The 15,654-nt window shown below is 40.1% G+C and overlaps 2 protein-coding genes across 2 annotated transcripts in view; one reads left to right on the top strand and one right to left on the bottom strand.

The window, feature by feature from the left end:
* The window catches only part of Myo9a (myosin IXA), a 240,569-nt gene that overhangs the window by 6,793 nt on the left and 218,122 nt on the right, over nucleotides 1-15,654 (top strand). The window contains exon 2 of the mRNA XM_037207448.1: nucleotides 14,794-14,890. The gene's annotated coding sequence lies outside the window, so the exon portion shown is untranslated. The remainder of the gene's footprint in view (nucleotides 1-14,793; nucleotides 14,891-15,654) is intronic.
* Nucleotides 1,915-15,606, bottom strand: Senp8 (SUMO peptidase family member, NEDD8 specific). Its single transcript, XM_028892534.2, has 2 exons — nucleotides 15,543-15,606; nucleotides 1,915-3,201 (listed from the first exon to the last, which is right to left on the bottom strand). The coding sequence occupies exon 2, from the start codon at nucleotides 3,163-3,165 to the stop codon at nucleotides 2,521-2,523; it is 645 nt and encodes a 214-aa protein (XP_028748367.1). The 5' UTR covers nucleotides 3,166-3,201; nucleotides 15,543-15,606; the 3' UTR covers nucleotides 1,915-2,520.

Genomic DNA, 15,654 nt, shown 5'->3' with positions numbered 1-15,654 from the left:
TCCCCACATCTTTGGCTTTTACATCCCATATGCATTGCAAATTGTCACCAGTGTCCTAATTAATGTGTGCCCAATTTTTTTTTTTTTTTTTTTTTTTTTGGTTTTCGAGACAGGGTTTCTCTGTGTAGCTTTGCGCCTTTCCTGGAACTCGCTTTGGAGACCAGGCTGGCCTCGAACTCACAGAAATCCGCCTGCCTCTGCCTCCCGAGTGCTGGGATTAAAGGCGTGCGCCGCCACCACCGCCCGGCTATTTTTTTGTATAAATTATTTGAAATAAATGAAGAAAATATCAATAGTGTTGTGGGGGACACTATTTCTTTTTAGTCTTGGTTCCACATTTTAAAAATTACACTGTCAGCATTTTGAATTAAGTTTGAGAAAGGTGACTTTTCTTCCTTTATATTTAAAAAATAAACTGGCTATGTTTCAGATCATTAATAATCTAGAGATTACCATACTGTAACTGAAAAATTTTTGCCAGATTAATGTAAAAGCTATAGCTACCAAAAAGTAGAACCATGTCTGAAATAATAGCTAATCTTGGTTATTTATCAACTATGAGTTTTAGAAACAAAGCATGTTCAGTAAAAGAAGGGGATTTGTGCATGCCTAGCAGACAAGGCAAAGAAAAGTCATTATTAATCTAGAGTAGCCAATTCACTCACTCCCTGAGTCAACCAAGAGATACACCACACACCAAAATGGGTTTTTGTTTTTTTGGTTTATCGAGACAGGGTTTCTCTGTGTAGTTTTGGTGCCTGTCCTGGATCTCACTCTGTAGATCAGGCTGGTCTCGAATTCACAGAGATCCACTTGCCACTGCCTCCCGAGTGCTGGGATTAACAGCGTGCGTCACCACCGCCCAGCATGTATGTGTTTTAAATTTGTTGCAGGCCCACAGATCCAGGGAGGCTACCTAGCAGGGGGACCCTAGGATGACTGTGGTTTATAATAAGTTTTGGTTTTGCCCAATCACTGGGCAACCTTTAGTGAAACATTTCACTATTAGAATAAGCATTTGTACCATATCAAGTTGATGAAAGAAAATACTGGCTGTACTTTCAGGAGGGGAGGCTAAAATCTTTTTAGATTATGGATTAGCCTATAGAAAGTCAAACAGTGAAAGGGAAGATGAATAGGAATCTCACGCAACTTAAGTAAAACAGCTCTCTGAACAGATGAAGATAGGTTTCTTCTGTATGCCAGAATCTAATCAATATTTATATGTACAATTCAGCTATTATTTGGCTTAAAAAGACTCATTGGGAAATGTTATCATTTTTACTATTTTCTACAGAGAAAGTATTTTCCAGTTTCAAATAACCCTGGACTTTTGAATTATAACCTGTTTTTATGTTCAAGTTATCTGTGTATTATTTCTCCTGCAGTTGTACATAAAATGTTTTTACATTCAAAAAAGGGCAAATACTATAGAATTGTATTATGTGAAATATATAGAATATACAAATTCATAGAGACAGAAAGATTAGATATTATCTCAAGATGGAGAAGAAAGGAATATAGAGCAATGATTTCTTAAGTACAGAATCTCTGTTTTGTGTGATGGAAAAGCCCCACAAATGGACAGTAGTATCAGGATATAATATCATGAATATAATAAATCAATGCAATTAATATAATTAATGAATATCATAAATATAGTTATTGGATGAGTACTGTGAATGTAATCAATGAATACCACAAATATAATTAATATAATGAGTGTAATTAATGAATGTCATGAGTGTAATTAAAAAAATTAATAAATTAAAAAAATTTGTTGCGGGTTGAGACTGAATCCAGGGCTTCCTAGACACCACAGCAGGTGCTCTACCTCTGTAGTGTGTCCCCAGCCCACAGTCATTAATTTTAATGACGTTTCCCTTTCTTAAAGCATTCCAGGAATCAGATGAAGATGGGCTAAAGTCATATTTATTAAATATTTGCAGATGGGAAAGCCTCTGCATCAGAGAATGCCTTATTTTTGTAATATGAAGGCCCTAAATGGAGTCAGGTCATGATCCACTTCTAGCGAGACACTTCTCACCATGGGTGCGCAACAAGATTTTGCTTCTTCTGCTGTCTTCTTTGTGTATGTCTTGAGATTCTGTATGTCATAGGTTTGCTTTGGAACACTGCTTTTCCTTTAGAATAAGCCAATGGGGGGTGGGGGGGTGGACCAAAGGGAAAGTAACAAGAAGACTCTTATTTGAAACTCTGTAATGTTTTCTTCTCTCTCTCTCTCTCTCTCTCCCTCTCTCTCTCTCTCTCTCTCTCTCTCTCTCTCTAGGTTTTGGTACATAAGTTTAAGATGTTTTCACAGAATGCACTGCTCTCCTCAGGGTTAAAGTGAAACTTCCCATTCAGATAATGCAGAGGATGACATTTTTTTTTTTCAAGAAAACAAAGAAGTAGGAATAGTAAAGTTTCATCTGGTGGTTTTCCCTCAGGCACTGAGGCTGTTACCATAGGGAAGGGCAGAAAGAGGAGACTTCAAACATCATCAGTGTTCTTCAGTAGCTACTTCTTTTTTTTAGCAAGCCTGGCGATTAGATCTTTCCATTCTCCCCTCTTCTTTGTGATGTATGTCGGGGTGAGTAGCTGCAGAGGGGATTCTGGCTGTTGTCTAAAGAAGTTCTGACACAAGGCCTCAGTGTTACATATCACGTACATCCCACAGTCATAGCTGTTTTGTTGAGCTGGGGCTTTCTCTTCCACAAAGACCAGTTTGTCTCCTTTACTCCCTAAGAAGGCTTTCAGTTTCTCTGCTACCTGCTTTGCATGGATTGAGTTGCTTCTGCTATGGGAATCATAATGAAAGAAGCTATTTTCATCTTGGAGATAAACCAACAAACTCCAGTGGGTACCCCCAGCCGCCTGGTTGGAATTATCATTGATGGCTAAAAATACAACTTTCTTGTGCAGAAGATCCAGGGGTTCAAGGAACATGGCAATTTCTGCAGGGCTGCTGGTGCACTTAATGAACTGGGTGACTTCGGGGCTGATGAAGCAGACATGGTCTGAGCAATCATGAAACTGACTATTGGCAAAGTATTCGAAGGCAAACCCAATAATATGGTCATTGAGCCAGCTTGGAGGGTCCAACAGTGAGACATCTGACTGTCGAAGTAGACTGTCCATATAACTCAAGACTACAGGGTCCATGTCGTATTGAGCAGGGCTTCTCAGAAATCCCAGAAGCTGAAGGAGAGTCAGAAGACAGTATTTACTGTTGAATATGATATTAAATTATAAAACAGTAGCTACTCTTACAGGATTATTGTTAAGATGACAAAAAATTATAAAGTCTTTTAAATAAAAAAGCTTACTTCATAACACTCTGGCAGCCGGTTTAACAAAGCACTGGGAGGAAAGAGGCAGGGCTACACAGAGAAACCCTGTCTCAAAAAACCAACCAAACCAAACAAACCAATTAAGCCTGACAACAAATGACAGTGTAGTCAGTTCAGCAAGTGCAAGTTGGTAGAGGCTAAGCACTTGGACTTGATATAAGAATATCTTACTGGCCTGGAGAGATGACTGAGTTGTTAAGAACGCTGGATATTCTTCCAGAGGTCCTGAGTTCAATTCCCAGCAATCACATGGTGGCTCATAACCTCTTCTGATGTGTGTGAGTGTGCGTGTGCACACACACAACACACACACACACTAAATAAATAAATCTTAAAAAGAAAAGTATCATACTAGAAAGGGAATGGCTAATCACATATGTCAAGCCAGGCTTCTGGACACATGTCTCCCTTTATACCAGCCTGTGGGTTGCAAACACTTTGTGGGGGGTGTCGAGTATCAGATATCATGTATATCAGACATTTATATTAAAATTCCTAACAGCAGCAAAATTATAGTTATGAAGTAGCAATGAAATAATTTTATAGTTGGATCATCACATATGAGGAACTGTATTAAAGGGTTGCAGCACTAGGAAGGTTGAGAACCACTGGTTTATAACATCAGTAACTACAGCATAGGGGTGATACAACTTGGTAAATAGCTGAGCTGTCTGTTAGTTCTCTATGACCCTCAGTTAATAGCCAGTTAGGAATAGAAGCTTCAAGAAAAGCACCTGAATAGACGACAGTCCGCCCACCTTGGAGGAAGTGACTACAGGACTACATTGGGCTCTGCTGTCACCACTTACCATCTGATCATCTTCTAACCTGGGTTTACATTCCATCTAGTCCTTCATTCCAGTCACACTCAAGAGTCTCTACACACTTAAAGACACTTTTCCTGTTATTTACTTACTTATTGGTTTGTTGAGGCAAGGTTTTATGTAGCCTAAGATGGCCCCGAACTTAGGCTGATCCTCTTGCCTTAGCCTTCTGAGTGATGGTATTACAAGCATGAGCTATCATACCCAGTGAAGCTCACATTTTACTCAAATCGTTTTTGTGGTCTGGGCATTAGCTCAGGGGCAGAATGTTTGCCCAGCATGTACAAAGCCCTGCGTCTCGTCACTGGCACCCAAAAATGCGGGGGGAAGTTTTGTGTCTGTGTGAGTTTTGAAACACCCAGTATGGTAGTTTGTAGAGATGGTTCAGCAGTTAAGAGTACTTACTGCTCTGTCAGAGAACTGGAGTGCAGAACCCAGCACACACACTGGGCAGCTCACAAATGTCTTTTTTTTTTTTTTTTCCTGAGACAGGGCTTCTCTGTGTAGTTTTGGCGCCTTTCCTGGAACTCACTCTGTAGCCCAGGCTGGCCTCAAACTCACAGAGATCCTCCTGGCTCTGCCTCCCGAGTGCTGGGATTAAAGGCATGCGCCACCACTGCCCGGCACAAATGTCTTTAATTTCAAGGGATCTGATGCTCATTTCTCTGTACCCTCAAACACACGCACAGGCAGACACAGACAGACAGACAGACAGACAGACAGACAAATTTGAAAAAATCAAGTATGTAGATCAAAGATTGATTTGATTTTATACAGTGTGACTATGTTAGCCTAACTCCCTGAATTCTAATAAAAACAGAACTAAACTAGGCATAAGCCAAAGCACCCTGGCTAAGAAAAGAACTCTAAACATTCAACCTAAACACACTTGGTTCTGTTACTCGTCAGCTATATAACCATAAATAAGTAACTTTTATTAAGTCACAATTTCCTCTTTTGTAAAGTGACACTATTTTTTTTTTCAAGACAGGATTTTTCTGTGTAGTTTTGGTGCCTGTCCTGGATCTCGAGTGTGCCACTGCCGCCCAGTAAAAATGAAACTATTAACAGACAACTTTTATCATAAGATATTTGTCACTGTAAAAAGAAGAAATATCACTAAAATAAAAATTACAACATAAGGTATTCCTAGATATCTAATATGCCATCAAAATGTATACATTTGGAGGCAGGGGAGGGGGAAACAGTTCAATAAGATTTGAAAGTAAGTTGATGTTTACAAGTATTAGAAGATTACATCTAGCTGGATATGGTGGCTCACATCTTTAATTCTAGCACTCATAAGGCAGAGACAGGCAGTTCTCTGAGTCTGAGGCTAGCCTGGCCTATAGAGTGAGTTCCAGGACAGCCAGGGTTACACAGAGAGACTCTGTCTCAAAAAACCAAACCAATATAAACCCAAACAAAAAGATTAGGTTCACCATCTAATGTGTGAATCAATTTGCATTTTCCCAGAAAAGAATCATCCAAAGCCAGATTGACTTGTCACAGCAGCATAAGCAGAAATATTTTCAGAGAAAGATCAAGCTTAAGTTTTTTTTTTAATTGTTTCTATTCTCCCAGTTAGATAAATTGAATTCCTGATCCTCTTGCCTCTACATCCCAAGCATTAACATTTAAAGACAAATTGCTAAGGAAGAAAGTTCTAGATTTCATGGCTAGTTTTTTTTTATTTTGTTTTGTTTTTGTTTTTCAAGACAAGGTTTTTCTGTGTAACAGCCCTGTCTGTCCTGGAACTCATTTTGTAGACCAGGCTGGCCTCAAACCCACAGAGATGACCTGCCTCTGTCTTTGGGTCATTCATATATTTCTAATGTCTCACAAACCAGAGAAATTTAGTAGGTAGATATTTTACCTCAGTAAAGTAGAGAAATCTATTTTGAAAATTTCTTAGAAACACAAAGCTGTCACAAGAAAATTTTTTTATTTTGTTTTGTTTTTTGAGACAGGGTTTCTCTCTGTAGCCTTGGCTGTCCTGGAACTCATTCTGTAGACCAGGCTGTCTTCGAACTCACAGAGATCTACCTGCATCTGCCTCCTGAGTGCTAGGATTAAAGGAATGTACTATTACCACCCAGCTGGAAATGTTTTTAATTTTAAAATTAATTTAGAAATTAACACGACATTTATCTTACATTATTATTTTACAATGGACTCAATTCTCAAAGCAGAAAACCCTCTTGGTGAGATAATGATGCCAAATCAACTCCACTGTCATCTACTGTATTTGCTTACACTTGCCTGTGCCTCCCAAATGCTGGGATTAAAGGCATGTGTCCCACTGCTTAGCCTTCACTCTTAACTTCTTTAAAACCATTTAAAATTACATTTATTATTTAGTGTGTGTTTGGGGTTATACATGTCACGGCATGCATGTGGAAGTCAGGTGAGGACAACTCTTGGGGGTCAGACAGTCAGGCTTGGAGGCAAGTGCCTTTACTTGCTTAGCCATCTTGCCTGCCCCTTGGTGATGCTTTGGACCAGGGACGTAGACCAGATGATCCTTTGGAATTTATTCTAACACTTAGGCTCTCATTAGCTGTTTCATAACTAGAAATAGATATCCATGGCTAACATAGCATGGGCTAGTCAGGCCTGGTGGTACAGGCCTACAATCTCTGATGCTTGGAGGCTGGGGCAAGAGGTAAGTTAAAGGCCTGCCTGAACTATAGAGAAGGTTCAAGTCAAGTCTAGACAGTTTAGCAACTTAATTAATTAATTTGGTGTTTCGAGACAAGGTTTCTCTGTGTAGTTTTGGTGCCTGTCCTCTGTAGACCAGGATGGCCTCGAACTCAGAGCTCCTCCTGGCTCTGCTGCCGAGTGCTGGGATGAAAGGCATGTACCTCTACCACCTGGCTTAAATTAAATTTTATATAGCCTTTTTTTTTTTTTTTAATCAAGCTATAGTCCTCTTGGAATATGAAAAATTAATACAAGAACAATTTTACATTTAAGAAAGTAAGATTAAGCAGTAAGAATTTTTTTTGTATGTGGTATAAATGAATGTATGTGTGCTGTTCATGTCTATGTATGTATGCGCACATATGTATGTGTGTGGGTAGAGGGCAGAGGTCAATGTTGGGTGTTTTCCTCAATGGCTTGCCACCTATTATTGGGATTGGATCTCTCACCGAAACTAGAGGTCACTGACTTGTCTAAATTGACTGGCTAGCAAGAACTAGAGATCTCTTGACTTTTACCAAGTGCTAAATTACACTGTGCACAGCCATGCCTGCTGTTTTACATTGGCGTTGGGATTTGAACTCAGGTTTTGGGGATTTGTGTTTCTGTGGCAGGTGCTTTATTGAGCTATCTTCCCCAACCCAAGATGGCATTCTTACTCAGCTTGAAAATGTAAACTGGTCTGTAAGGGTGATGAAGAAAATAAAATTGGACTTCAAATGATTAAAAATAAGTGCTACAGCTGTTGGGTGTGGCAGCACATGCCTACAATTCTAGCACTGAGGATTCACAGGCAGAAGGAACATGAGTTCATTTCTAGCCTGTGTTCATGGTGACTCATTAGCTCCTCAAAAACTTTAAAAACATTTCAACTGGGAAAAAAAAAACTAAACATAAAATATTAAGTTCTAAAAGCATTACTAATCTTAGTCACTTTTTTATTGCTGTGATAAGATACCATGACCAATAAAACTTACAGAAGATTTGATTTAGAGCTATAGTTTGAGAGGGTTAGAGTCCATGACCATCAAGTTAGGAAGCATGGCAGCAGGCCAGGAAGCATGGTGCTGGAGCAGTAGCTGAGAACTACCTGGGACACAACCATGAGGTAGAAAGAGCTAATGGTGAATGACATGGGATTTTTAAAGCTCAAAGCCCACCCCAGGGACACACCTCTTCTAACAGGGCCACATTTCCTAACTCTTTCCAGTTTCACCAACTGGGACCAAGTATTCAAATATATGAGCCTACTCCCACTCTGTTTTGTTTTGCTATAGGGTTTCTCTGAGTAGCTCTGGCTGTTCTGGAACTCACTGTGTAGACTAGGTTGGCCTCACTCGAACTCATAGAGATCTGCCTGCCTCTGCCTCCTGAGTGCTGGGATTAAAAGCACCACCGATCAGCTTTTTCTTCTTTTTTAAAAAATTTATTTTATGTGCGTTGGTGTGAAAGTGTCAGATCCCCTGGAACTGGAGTTATAGATAGTTGTAAGCTGCCATGTGGTTGCTGGGAATTGAAGATGCTGGGAATTGGAAGAGCAGCCAGTGCTCTTAACCGCTGAGCCATCTCTCCAGCCCCTCTTTTATTGGTAAGTGGTGTTGGTAAAACACAACACTAAATAATTTTTATTCTTATAGAAGAGGCCTTCCTATATAAGTAAAACAAATACATAAACCTAAGATTACAAAGCAGGAGAATGACAGAAACATCTGCAAAACAATCTAAGACAGACATTAAAACAAAGCATAGACAAATCCTTAAAGTCAAGCAACAGAAAATATTTGCTATATATATTAAACTATATATCTACAATGTCCTTAAATAGTTCCTAAAAAGGAAAAATGAAAAGACAAAAATGAACAAAACATCTAAGTTATAAAGCCACAATAGAGAAAAAATAATGCAATCCCCATCAAAATCCCAACACAATTCTTCACAGACTTAGAAAGAAAAATACTCAACTTCATGTGGAAAAACAAAAGACCCAGGATAGCTAAAAGAATCCTGTATAATAAAGTAACCTCTGGAGGCATCACCATCCCTGACATAAAGCTCTACTATACTATAGATAGAGCTATAGTAATAAAAACAGCTTGGTACTGGCATAAAAACAGACCTACGGACCAATGGAAACAAATTGAAGACCCTGACATTAATCCATGCACATATGAACACCTAATTTTTGACAAAGAAGCCAAAACTATACAATAGAAAAAAGAAAGTATCTTCAACAAATGGTGCTGGCATAACTGGATGTCAACATGTAAAAGATTACAAATAGATCCATATCTGTCACCATGCACAAAACTCAAATCCAAGTGGATCAAAGACCTCAACATAAATCCAGTTACACTAAACTTAATAGAAAAGAAAGTAGGAAGTACTCTTGAACGCATTGGCACCTGAGATCAGTTCCTAAATATAACACCAGCAGCACAGACACTGAGTACAACAATTAATAAATGGGACCTCTTGAAACTGAGAAGCTTTTGTAGGGCAAAAGACACGGTCAATAAGACAAAAAGACAGCCTACAGAATGGGAAAGACCTTCACCAACCCCACATCTGACAGAGGACTGATCTCCAAAGTATATAAAGAACTCGAGAAACTAGACATCAAAATACTGAACAATCCAATTAAAAAATGGGCTTAAAGAGCTAAACAGAAAATTCTCAAAAGAAGAATCACAAATGGCTGAAAGACATTTAAAGAAATGCTCAACATCCTTAATCATCAGAGAAATGCAAATCAAAACGACTCTGAGATACCACCTTACACCTGTCAGAATACAACCACTGTGGAAATCAGTATGGCGGTTTCTCAGAAAATTGGGAATCCATCTACCTCAAGACCCAGCCATACCACTCTTGGGCATATACCCAAGGAATGCTCAATCATACCACAAAGATACATGCTCAAATATGTTCATAGCAGCACTATTTGTTGACTTTCTGTTCTGCCTTTCTCATTGGTTGTAAAACCAACCACATGACCTCCTCATCACTGCCTGTCTATACATACCTCCAGGTCTCTATGGTTGGTATTGAGATTAAAGGCGTGTGTCTCCATGCTGGTGGTATCCTTGAACACACAGAGATCTGCCTGTCATGTGATCGGGATTCAGGACTTGTGCTACTACTGCCAGACTTTTGCTATGGCTTGCTACTAGCTCTGACTCCCAGGCAACTTTATTTATTAACACACAAATAAAATCACATTTCAGCACAAATAAAATATCACCATACTAGATCAGGAATTCAAGATCAGTTTCAGCTACATAGTGAATTCAAGATCAGTCTTGGATACATGAAACCCTCTTTAAAAAAAAAATCAGACAAACCCCAACCAACCAGCCACTTACACAGTATTGGATCAAGGATGAATCATATATTAAGTAGGGCTAAATATTTTGAGTTATTTAGTTTAGTTGCTAAAGTAAACGCAAAAGTTGTTACAAAAAATACTGGTGAGTGCCGGCCAGTGGTGGTGCACACCTTAATCCCATTACTTGGGAGGTAGAGGCAGGTGGATCTTTGTGAGTTCGAGGCCAGCCTGGTCTACAGAACAAGTTCCAGGACATGTTCCAAAGCTACATAGAGAAACCCTGTCTCAAAAAAACAAACAAACAAACAAACAAACAAACAAACAAAAATACTGGTGAGAAAATGAGCTAAGGCTAGAGATTCCCAAGCCTCTGTTTTGGAAGAACTGAGTTTATGAGAGCACTGTGAGAGGGTTTTACTCATTGGCTATCAGAGAGGGTAGGACTAAGAGTTTTGAACCTATACTACAGATACCCAAGATAATAGCTCTAATTGAGACAACTGAGGGGTTCTTGGTGTTCAGAATATGATGTAGTACCTTTATAACAGATATTTATGAGAAAAGTAGCCATTTAGTTGGAAGTCATAGAAAGGACCTTGTGGAAGTTTTCTGATGTAATAATATTCCTAAAAAACTTCATTAGTTTTTAGTGTTATTTCTGCTGTCAGATGGTCTTGTTCCCATCCCTCACCTCACAAAGGGACAAAGAGCCAAACCTCACACTCTATATAGAGCTTGAGTTTTTAGTCTGTGTTGAACCACATCACCACCCAGATGGCTTCTGCAACTCTGTGATAGACAGAGTCAATCCAGGCTAGTTATGCTGAAGAAGGATTCTCAGAGAACCTGGCTCTGGAAGTTAAGGAACTTTACTCACTGTGATTAGCCATACTGAAATCCCACATTCATAATTTGACTATACTTGACAAGCACATAATTTGGACACTAACTGGAATTTTAGCAGTCATTTGGTACACTGTCCAGTACTGATTGGTGTCTGAAGGAGAAGGTTATCTGTGCCTTGAGGATCCTTCTGTTAATGAGTTTTACTTACCTTAGGTGTTGAAAGGATTGGCAAGAAGAGAAGTGTCCTCCCATCTTACTACTAACAAGGTTAGACCCTGCTTAGCTTCTGAGATCAGATGAGATCTGGTTTGTGGAGGGTGGTATGGCTGCAGATGACCAGTAAGTGTCCTGACTTCAAGTCCAAAATGAACTACACATGTGTGTGTATAGATGAAATCTGATTGGAAAGCTGTTATTAATATCTCTGAGCATGTGGCTAGGTCATTACTTCACAGAAGTATGAACAATACTAACCGCTGAGCTTACCTCTTGACCATAAAAAGTATGAGTCGAGGCCGGGCGGTGGTGGCGCACGCTTAATCAGCATCGGAGCAGAGCAGCGGATCTCTGCGAGTTGAGTCAGCTGGCTACCAAGTGATGAAAGCGCAAAGTACATAGAGAAATGTTGAAAAAAAAAAAAAAAAAAAAGTATGAGTCGATCTCCAAACTAGAGATATACTTTTTTCCAATCTAGTTTTGCTTCTTTCCTTCTGTTCGTCTTCCTGTCTCTGTTTCTTTTGATAGAGTCTCACTATGTGGCCCAGGGCTCAAGCTCTCTAGGATCCTCCAGCTTAACTCTCTCAAGTGCTGGGAGTATAGACTTCAATACCCTCTTGAGCCTTGAGAGGCAAATGCAACTTTTTTTTTAATGGCTTTTTTAAAAATTTATTTGTTTATTATGTATACAGTCTGTCTGCACACATCCGTGAAGGCCAGAAGAGGGCACCAGATCTCATTACAGATGGTTGTGAGCCACCATGTGGTTGCTGGGAATTAAACTCAGGACCTTTGGAAGAGCAAGCAGTGCTCTTAACCTCTGAGCCATCTCTGCAGCCCACAATTTTTTAAAATTAGTTAATTAGCTAGTCATTTCATTTCTACCCTACCACCCCCAGACAGGGTCTTGATGTATAGCCCTGACTGTCTTGAACCTGCTTTGTAGATCAGGCTGGCCTTGAACTCAGAGATCTAACTACTTTTGCCTCCTAAGTGCTGGGATTAAAAGCCTTTGCCACCACTCCCAATTCTATCTTCTCTTTTTTATAACTAACCGAGGCATTATTCTGCATTAATTTTTTCAAATAGAACTACAACCATATTCTTACAAAACTTTAACATCTCACTATCTTCCAGATGAAGAAGTTACACCTTAGCATACATATTTTTCAACAATAGCTCTAATTTGCCTTCCAGAAAAATTTTCTAGGATTGCAATTACATGTATATGTATCCACAAGCTTACTGCCAATGAAGGTTCTGGCTATTAGGGAACAGTGGGTTACTATTGGATTAGTTGTTGCGCCGGGTAAAGAAGGAACAGAAAAGTAACCACTTCCCTATCCTCACCCTAACCTATCATCTTTCCCAAACATGGATCTGATATGCCATATTCTTGCTTAAAACTATTACACTGGGTTATTCTGAAGCTGGGGATCCATAGAGCAGGATGTGATTAAAATTTAAGGGTTCTAAGACCTTGGACTGGGAAAAAAATGTACCTTCATTTTCAATTAATTCTGGCTCAAAGTTAGCATTTTCTTCAATAATTGTAGGCAATCATTTTAGCATTAACAGTCTGTCTTTGTCACTAAAAATCTGATATTTTTATATCATATTAAAGTCGTTGCAGGTATCTCAATATAATTTATACTCATTACTCCTTTGACATTATATAATTAGGCTTGTTGCTACATGCTACTTAATGCATAAAGAAGTAAATCTGTAACTACACTACATATTTTAAGGTGTTTAAATACTTAATATTGGCTTCTTATTTATATGCATTTTACTGTATACATTTAAATGAATTTTTTGAGATCAAGTTGAAAGACCAAACTGCCAAAGGAATCTGATTGTTATTTTGTCTTTTTTTTTTTTTTTCAGAGCTGAGGACCAAACCCAGGGCCTTGTGCTTGCTAGGCAAGTGCTCTACTACTGAGCTAAATCCCCAACCCCAGAATCTAGATTGTAAGAGGTTAAGAGCTTTTGCCATTTATATTTATAAATTGCTTAAAGTAGCTAGCTTAAGTCCTGTAACATGAAATTCAAGGCTCTTCCTAATATGTTCACACGTTTTTATCATCTTCATCTTTCCCCCACCCCTAGACTTCATACTATGCTGTAGCCGTATCAGACATCACTCTTATCTGGAGGCAGACAGACAGGTTTTTTTTGATTAACCCTAGTTAATATACAGCAGCCATGCTTTCTTGGGCTTTACCTCCTACAGCTCTTTTTTGACTGCCAAGTTTATTATTCTTTGTTTAAAAGTCTGTTTACCCCAATCTGTAATTCTAAGAGGGCTGTGTTTTAAACATCTTTGTATCTTGTTCTTAACTTCAATGATTAGTAAATGAGCAAGACACTTAGAATTGTTAAGGCAGAGTGTACAGGAATGTCTAGGGAGAGTGGCTAAAAATGTGGACGGTTCTTGAGCTCTAAGACTGGACATAGTACCAGGGTGGTGGTGGTCCACGCCTTTAATCCCAACACTTGGGAGGCAGACACAGGCAGATCTGTGCCTGGTCTACAGTTAGTTCTAGGACCACCAAGGCCACATAAAGAAACCCTGTCTTGAAAAACAAAACAAAACAAAAGACTTGACATAGCTTACAAAACCTGGTTGCCAGGAAGAGGAAGGGGCAGTAACTGAAGTGGATCTAATTAGGTTTGGGGATGGGAAGCAGAACTGGTGGCCGATGCAGGGAGGATCTGAAAGTTTAAGGCCTGACTAGGCTACAGGACAGTTTCAAGGTATGCCTGCCCTGTTACAAAAACCAAAAGCAAAGAGCAGAAAGAGGGCTGGGGATGCAGTTCAGTGGTAGAGCGCTGCCCAGCATGCACAAAGCACTAGGTGCAAACCTCCTGCCTCCCCTCCCCCTCCTGTGGTGGGACAGTGTTGACTGGAAAGGCAGCGACTTCCCTTCCCTCTGTGCCCAGAGCAGTTATTTAATTCATTCAATATTCTGCTCAAGCTCCTCATCTTATCTTCAGCTCTTTGTCAGAAGATTCCAACTTTAAGGTTGTGAAATCAACTCCCTCAACTTGTCTGTTCCCAGTTCTCATCACTTCTGTACCCTTATTGTTAGTCACCCAGGGAGCATTAGTTTAATTGGGCGGCGGGGACGACGACGATGACGACGGACACTAGCATTTTTACTTTAAAAAAACATTCCAGGTGATTCTAATGGGTAGGCTCGTGCTCTACTGCTATTCTCGACCCTTCTATTATTTACTCTCAGGTTCCATGTCAAACCTTCACCCCCAGTAAAGACCGACCCAGAGCCTAGCGCTTGTTCTATTAACTGCGCTAAACTATTCTAGTTTTTGAGACAGGGTTTCACTGTGTACCCCCGCAAGCCTGAAACTACCTATGCAGACCAGGCTGGCCTGCCTGTTCCCAAATGTAAGGATAAAAGGTGCGTTCCACCACATCTGCCTTTTTTTTTTTTTTTTTTTTTTTAAATTGGCTTAGACTGGCTTCCCATTTGACAACCCAACTGCCTTATTCTTATTCTTTCAGGAGCTGGGATTACAGGCCAGCCAACTCGGGGAGCCTGCCATCTTTTAAGACGGTCTTTACACCTACATCTGGTTCTTCATTCCCTTCACTCGTTCTGGTAAGTTTTTTTTTTTTTTCTTTTTTTGTGATCAAGGTTTTGCTATTTACTGCAGGCTGGCCTTAAACTCGCCACCTAGTCTGGTCGTTTTAATCGGAAGTCTACCTGTGCGGTTTATACTAGGTATATGGCAATCCTCTTACTTTTTGCTCTTCTAGGTCGCCGTCACATGCTTTTTTGTACTGCCAATCTCATGGTCATGGCACTTCTCTCATTTTTTTTCTGACCAGTTACAGGTTCTAACCCAAGTTCTCCACAGGCCTGAAAGTCATTTGGGAAAAGTCCTCCCCTGCAATCATGGACCGCCCCCGTTTGTGTTCAGATCATCCCGTGTTATTTTACTGTGTTACGATTGCGGATTCTTTGTTTCCTATATCACAGAGCTTCGGAAAACTGAGATTATTTCATCCCTTCTGATATTCTGGGGCTTACAGTAGAAAGCAACTCAGTGAAAAGTCTGTGGAATGAATGGAAAGAAATACTTGGACTCGGGGGCGGGGACAAGTGGGGGGAGGGGCGCGCGTGTGTGGAAAGGGGCGGCGCTGAGAATCCAGCCGCAGAAAGGGGAAGGGGCTAGAGTCTGCGTGGACCGCCAAGCGATCCACTGTTTCCACAAACTGAGACAAACCCAAGTAGGGAGGAGGCTTCTTACCTATTCCTCAGGCCTCACCAACCCAACCAGCCTTCAGGGATCTCTGTGCTGGCCGGAAAGTGAGACCTAAGGTCGCAAACTCAGACTTTGCCTCTCCAACCTTACGACATTT

This window comes from Peromyscus leucopus, chromosome 7 (genome assembly GCF_004664715.2).
Source record: "Peromyscus leucopus breed LL Stock chromosome 7, UCI_PerLeu_2.1, whole genome shotgun sequence".
Lineage (NCBI taxonomy): Eukaryota > Metazoa > Chordata > Mammalia > Rodentia > Cricetidae > Peromyscus > Peromyscus leucopus.
This window is presented reverse-complemented; position numbering and strand designations above follow the sequence as displayed.

Excerpts from the sequence above, each read along its gene's own strand:
- Senp8 (XM_028892534.2), bottom strand. The coding sequence starts at position 3,165 with ATGGACCCTGTAGTCTTGAGTTATATGGACAGTCTACTTCGACAGTCA.